At 38.0% G+C, this 7,217-nt stretch overlaps 1 protein-coding gene across 1 annotated transcript; it reads right to left on the bottom strand.

Annotated features, from left to right (window-relative positions):
• Nucleotides 1-809: 809 nt before the first annotated feature.
• Nucleotides 810-6,933, bottom strand: LOC149388978 (zinc finger (CCCH type) helicase family protein). Its single transcript, XM_089623938.1, has 14 exons — nucleotides 6,668-6,933; nucleotides 6,104-6,281; nucleotides 5,836-6,009; nucleotides 5,613-5,760; nucleotides 4,725-5,042; nucleotides 4,013-4,159; nucleotides 3,762-3,942; nucleotides 3,379-3,659; nucleotides 3,163-3,285; nucleotides 2,933-3,077; nucleotides 2,527-2,792; nucleotides 2,251-2,436; nucleotides 1,417-1,959; nucleotides 810-1,327 (listed from the first exon to the last, which is right to left on the bottom strand). The coding sequence occupies exons 1-14, from the start codon at nucleotides 6,837-6,839 to the stop codon at nucleotides 1,112-1,114; spliced, it is 3,078 nt and encodes a 1,025-aa protein (XP_089480064.1). The 5' UTR covers nucleotides 6,840-6,933; the 3' UTR covers nucleotides 810-1,111.
• Nucleotides 6,934-7,217: the final 284 nt, after the last annotated feature.

Genomic DNA, 7,217 nt, shown 5'->3' with positions numbered 1-7,217 from the left:
CTACACTTTTTTTTACATAAAAACTTCAAAAAATCATATCTATCTCATATGAACTCAAAATTGAGTGATTCCAAATCCTACGGATTCGTGACGCCGAGATCTTCGAAAATAGATCCATTGTGTTTGATAAAAAATAATGTTTAATACCATAGATGTAGAAAAATCTACCTTAAATATGGAAATAACTGAAATTTTTTGAAATTATAAAAAAAAATAAATGGAAATGTAAATATGATGCATTAAAAATAATTTTTATCAAACACAATGGGTCTATTTTTGAATATCTCGACGCCACAAATTTGTAGGAATTGAAATCACTCAATTTCGAGTTCGTATGAGAAATATACAAATTTTTGAAGTTTTGATGAAAAAAAAATTATTTGAAAAAAAAATAGGAGAGAGAAAGTGACGAATTTATTAATAAATAAGGGCAAATAAGACCTTAATTATTGCCACATAAGTCATTTGGCTATATCCCTAAAAATTGTCAAACATATACTAGATCCAAAATCACGTGTTTAAAGTGACTTAATTAGTTACAAATCTCTTTATTTTTATTTTTATTTTTTGGCATCAAATAAAAATTTAAGAAACTTCGCAGTTCGCACTTTTTTAAATTTTAATTCTCGGGGCTAGAAATGAGCGCATGTAAACTTAAAAAAAGAAAAAAAAAATTATAAACAAAATTACTTGAGGCTGGAAAATAGTTCTCCGGGTAAAAAAACATTAGACATTCGAAGGCCAATAAAGCCCCCTTCCGGGGGGGGGGGGGGCCGAGCCATCAGTGAGATACCACTCTGGAAGTGATCCGTAGGTTCAGACTATTATCATGCATAACACGAAAGAAAGTATTAATACAAGAGTTATTCTCAGAGTTAGAAGAGATACCACGAATATATAGCGCTATAATAGATACCTAAGCATTGAGTTCATTATTCATATATTGAAGAACCCAACCCGCATGAAACAGCCTTATATATAGAGCGAGTATAGCATAAAATTATGAGAAATTAAAATATGAAATATATCTAGGATAAAAGGTCTCATCCTATACCGCCAGTTTCAGTAGTTGGCAACTTGGCATGGATGATGTACAGTCAGTGAAGTCTCTTCATTGAATCTCGTTAAGAACTCGCTTAAATCTAGCTGATAAATCGCCGAACTGAACTCGGGACGGAGGGTTTAAGTTGAAAACGTACGAAATAGGCCTCGAAACCACCATTGGCTTCTTGGTGCTCACCGTGTCTCTCAGCTTCCCAAAGCTACTCTCAGCATGTGGGAACGAACCAGTGAGGAAAAAGAAACTCTCTCTGCCCAGTTTCTCCACCTGAAAAAACCATACACATCTAATAAGCAAATGATCTTACGGAGGATTCGTCGTCGATATAATTGTCGTAGATGGAACCCTTTTATCACCTGGAGCTGTGAAAATCTGATATTGTTCATGGTGAGAATCACAGGTGCTTCGCCCAAGGAATCGGCAAGCATACGAATGGCAAGGTACTCAAAGAAATTCCTCACGAGCATTCTTTGCGTTTCGATTTGTTCTTCGGCTCCTTCGAAGTTTGGAAACCATAGAACGCACTCGATCTCCTTCCACGGGATAATCTTCCCTCCAGTGGAGATGATGGTCTGGTACGGATGACGAAGACCCCAGAAAATTTCGACACCGTCCAATGACGGATCGAAAATGGAGGTCGACGATTGCGATGAGGTGGCAAGGATTTTGGATGGATCGAAGTATCGGGAAAGGTTCGTGGAGAAACACAATTCGGTGTCGTCCAAAATTAGAACACGCCCATTTGGATTCGAAGGAAGCAATCCGAGAAGGGAAGAAGTATCTGCATAATCGCCTTCTGGGAGACATATAGCTGGGCTCGATGATGATGATGTTGATGATATTTGTGCTGGTGGACCTGTATCATGAGAAAAGGAGCACGATGCTCCGTTTCTACAACCCTGTGAATCCAAAAATGAGGAGGTTTATTGTTATTGTTATTTTAGAAGCACAAAACTTTTAAACATCGTAAATTTGCATGCTTGGCAACAATTTGAGTTTAGACATTAATTCCTTCTACGTATATTTGATAATCATGAAGGGTTTTACAGAAACAAACTTCTCTGTATAATCGCGTAAAAGGTTTCAGTCCAAGCATAGATTTATTTTAGTTTATGAGTATTGTGGTTGTGACTTGTAACTTGAAAATTAAGAACTTTATTTTTCCTACAGGGTAATAAAATGCATGTCACCTTGAGAGAGAAGAAGAATTTGCATGTAGGTTTGTTTGCTTGCAGTGAGTGTGAAAATGGGCATTGACTGCCTCTGGTACAGGTCCCCTTTTGAAAGTATATGCATAAAGGAACCCCTTCATTGGCAGGAGAGAAATCATTTCCATACTGATTATCATAAACCTCTTCTGTAAGCTGAGATTTTATCTATTAGAAACAAGATAACCAGGGACTAATCAGTTTTCGCAGAGTTAAAAAAAACCCAGAAACTGAAGGCAAATATTATGTTGCAATTACCTCTTTGATGATGGCTGCAAAGTTATTGGCCACAACAGGTTTCCCAAATTCGTAGGATTCAACAAATGGCACAGCAGAGCATATCTTCTCCTCATAAAACGGCTCATTCTGGTTATCACTCACTTTAAGCGCATCGATTCCCTTTGGATCGCGTTCGAGAAGGCAGGTATGCTCAAACTCGTTTGAGTCATAACACAAAGGAAGACCGTCATATATCGCCAAAAAGTTTGGGCGAAATCGGTGGATGGAGTTCAAGACATCTTCGTCTGAAAACCAACAGAAACAAATTTAAGTATGGGCAATAATGATATTATATTTTCTGACCAAGCATTAAAGCATCTGAAAATTATTTGTCTAGACACATTTACATAGAAATCTATACATAAAATATGAAAGAGAGACATACATGTGTCAGAAACACTGTTTAAGGATGGCTGCACAAGATAATGGAAAGAGCACCATTCTTCCTCGACCTTATTTTGCAGCAAAGTGGAAACTTGGATCTCGTCTGATACCAGAAGTTTCCTTAAATGCTTAACCCGTTGCTTATCCTTCAGAATATTAAGATTCTAAAATCAGGTATTTCATAAATCTATTATTGAGGGCTCTAGGAACGTTCTCATGCGATAACTTTACCTTGAAGGCCCGCTGCCAAAATTGAAATGCGCATAAATTTCCCATTAATGATATCTCCTTTCGACCAGTAAGTTTAGTGTCACTAATATCTTCCCTAAAATAGCAGTCCGTATAGTCTGTGGCCTGCGTTGCATAATCCACTGAATAAGAGACAAACTCTTTGAGCAATTAAAAAGAGCAGTATGAAATAAGGGGGTTTGTTAACCAAGTTAATACCAAACAACCATCGCCAAAAGGACGGAGAATGGGCAAAGGCTGAGAATCCATCAGCACCCCCAAAAGTATTCCTTCTCGCAGCATCCCAATGGCACCAAACTTAAGAACGAGCACAGAAGCATCAAAAGACAACGAAAAGCTCGCAAGCAATCGGCCAAAGAACGTAGGCTCATAACGACCCCTTGGAGATATCTTTTCTAGTACATTCATGTGAACTAACAAATTCAATGCCTCTTCAACAACTTCAAGATTCGGTGGATCTAGAGTTCTCTGCAGCAGCACTGCATCAAAGTGACATAAAAATGAATTCATTGTGTTGTGCTCTGACGAGCGAAAGAAATGCTATGGATTGGCATTTGCGAGTATAAATATTACAAACATACCCTTGGGATCATTAATCGCTTTAGACTCGGAACAGCAAATTTGAAGCACTTGCTGCCTCAACGACAGCCTCAATATGGCCGGAAGTTCATAATCCTCAAGCTTGCTGAAAAATGACCCAGTAACCAACCGATATACCTTACCATCGCAAGTTCTTCCAGTTCTCCCTCTACGCTGTTCAGCCTACAGGTAACTTGACACATAAGAACTTAGCAAAAGTCAAATTTAAATTTATGGGTAAGGTTCTCAATACCTGGGACTTGGAAACCCAAACAAGCTTGGCAGATTCTTTTCTCCTATTCTTGTCCCAGGATACTTGTAAAGATCGACAAGAATCAATGACATAAGCCACTTTAGGTATAGTCACAGATGACTCAGCAATATTTGTTGCTAGTATTACCTGCGAAAACTTGGATCTTCAAAACACAAACCATGGCAATAGAAACAAAACATATAATAGATCTACATGCTCAGAACAGAAGACTTGAAGACGGATTTTAAAATTTCAATGTTACACATAATAATTTTTTTTTAAGAAACAGCGGGAGCTTTTATTAAGAAACTGCAGTGCCGTGAAATGATACAACAACCAGGCTGCAAGAGAGACTTAGGAGACCGGAGCTAACGACTAACACGTCACCCCGAGACTCCAAACCAACCCTTGGCAGCCAAAGAGACAAAAAGACACGTAGTGAAAGATTACAAAGTACTTGACCAGTCCCGACAAAAATCCGCTAGAGTATATGCATTAAAATCACTACGCATAATATGGAGGCTGGAAACTGGCGAATGGAGAGAGTACTTTGATAAAAAAATAAATAATAAAAAAAAAGGTGATATTTATAGATACCAATGCAGAGCATATATAATAAAAGAGAAACTACTACTAATAATAACAGTAATAATATGAATAGAAATATTATAATAAACTTGAAAGACATTTCCTTCAGAAAGAAGAGGCAGACCTTCCGATGTGATTTCCATATCTTCATCGCATTGAGGGCTTCATTGGTGTCAACACTACCGTGTAAAATGTGAACTTTGAAAGCTGAACTGAGTGGCATTAACAGGTACCACTGCTGCTCCAAGGAATAGTATGTTGGAAGGAAAACCAAAATGCTCTTCTCAATATCCGGTTCATTGTCATGTATATGAAGCACCAGGTCATGAATAAGTTTGTGTACTTCTGGTTTGATATCAACATTAGGTGTGAAAGATGTTGAATCAGAACTACCCAGGGTCGAGGAGGATAAGTTGGCGCTTGATCCAATTATATCATTAATCTGAATTCACAAGGTAAGTACCAAGATAAAAAAAAAAAAAAAAAAAAAAAAAAAAAAAAAAAAGGAAAATATTAACCCCATAAATTCAAATAAAACCATAACATACTTTAGCATCTTATACATGCTCTTACTCAAGAAACAGTAAGCTCTTATACCGACATACTCAAGCATCTAAAAAATGTTTCAGTACCCTATTCAATACTCGTATGGATCTTGTTGATATTTTTCTAAGTAACAGTGTATTGTATAAGATGAAGGGATAGTTTACAATAGAGGTGATTCATGTTTGAATCTTGGAAACGGACCAAGCGCCAAACCAACACGCCAACCCAAACCAAGAAGCAAAGATGAGACCACCCAAAAAAATGACCATCCTTACATTAACAAGTCGATATAATTACAAGCCAAAGATCTAAAAGAAAAGAATAACACAATTGAAATCAGGTCTATCATTATGAGATCAAAAGCTTTCTTAACATCAATGTTAAGCTTGCGTGGTTATTCATTGATTATTATATTCTGACATTGAGAATTTAACCAGCCCCATCAAATCTTCTTATCCACAAATACCTGCTCAAGATAAAGAACCTTCCGGTCAAAGACCGCTTTTTGGTTCAAGGTAGGGATTGCCAAAACCTCTACTCTTTCATCCCTTCCGAGATCCTTGAAGTAGTCTTTGTATCTCAACGTATCGGCCGTTGCCGACATCAATACTACCCTGGAAATTTAAAACCAACCAAACTCATAAGCGAGCAATAAAAGGGAAGAGTCTTTAAATGAAAATATGCCAAACCTCAAGTCTTTGTTCTTCATCAGATACTGCTTCACGCAGACAAGAACGAGGTCAGACTCGATAGATCTTTCATGAACTTCGTCTAGAATGATCACTTTATAGTTAAGTGCATTGGAACCTTTATCTCGCATTTCCTCAACCAGAACTCCGGCAGTTTTAAAAACAAGCTTCGAGCTGTAAAATAAAAGGAATGCAACTATAACAAGGCAATTATCATCATTATCACATTTACCGCTGATAATTAAAATATCAACAAGACACGAAATACCTTTCTGATAAGTTCTTCGAATGACCAATGTGATACCCGACCTCTCCTCCAATTTCACACTTACGAGCTTTTGCCACAGTTTTAGCAACAGCGACAACTGCGAATCTCCTAGGCTGTGTGCACAAAATGGGCTTCAAATTGGCTTCAAGAAGATACTGCGGGACCTGCGAGCTCTTGCCTACAAGACCAGCAAAATAATTATACAAAATAACATGAAATGCAACAGTAAAATAAGTTTTGTGTTTGAGTTTGATTTCAAATATATGACATTAGAATACGAAAACCAGAGAAAACCAGAGCTTGATCCCGAGGCTGCGAGTCAAAAGCCACTAACAGCAAAAACGTAAACGTAATCTAGGGCAAAAAGCGATTTTCAAATGCACAGCGCAAAACCTGAAGGCTCATTTCTAAAATTATAAGGAAAAACACATACGCGCACACACAAAATAAAAAAACGAGTACTTCTATATTTCCATTCTCGGCCAAAAGCCGTCTCAGACAGATAAACTATATACGCACATAAATAAATACATACAGCTAGAGTGAGTGTGAGACGGTACAAACCGCAGCCAGTGTCGCCAACGATGAGAGTGACGCGATTCTCGAGGACTTTCTCGACGATTTTTTCTCGGAGAGCGGCGACGGGGAGAGCCGAGAACCTTGAGGACGAGGCGGCCGGGAACGACGACGAGAACGCCGACCGAGACGATGACGTTGGAGACGACGGCGTCGCCATTGTTGGAGTTACCAAGAGCTCTCTCTTAGATCGTCGATGGCGATTACTCTTCCACTCCGCTGCCTTGGCTTCCAAAGCAAACTAAAATATTTTAAAAGGAAAAGAATAAACCTTTTTTTTATAATATTAATAAATAAACAATTAAAATCAAAAAGGCAACTTCTCTCTCCTTTAATTCTCCCTCCTCTTTGAGAAATTTTTGTCGCTATGTCCGGCGCTATCGATCGTATGTGGCCCAGTGTACGTGACGTCAATAGAAAAAGACGACACGAAGACCTTGATGAACGACCTGAACAGTGAGGTATTTGACTTTAAATATCTGAGCAAAAAAAAAACATTTGACTTTTAAATAGTTTTAGGCTTAGCCAATGGTGGTTG

This window comes from Urtica dioica, chromosome 8 (assembly GCF_054948205.1).
Source record: "Urtica dioica subsp. dioica isolate 48M chromosome 8, U.dioica_male_clone48M_v1_H2, whole genome shotgun sequence".
In the NCBI taxonomy this organism is placed as follows: Eukaryota; Viridiplantae; Streptophyta; class Magnoliopsida; order Rosales; family Urticaceae; genus Urtica; species Urtica dioica.
The sequence above is the reverse complement of the archived record's forward strand: the minus strand, read 5'-3'. Positions and strand labels throughout refer to the sequence as shown.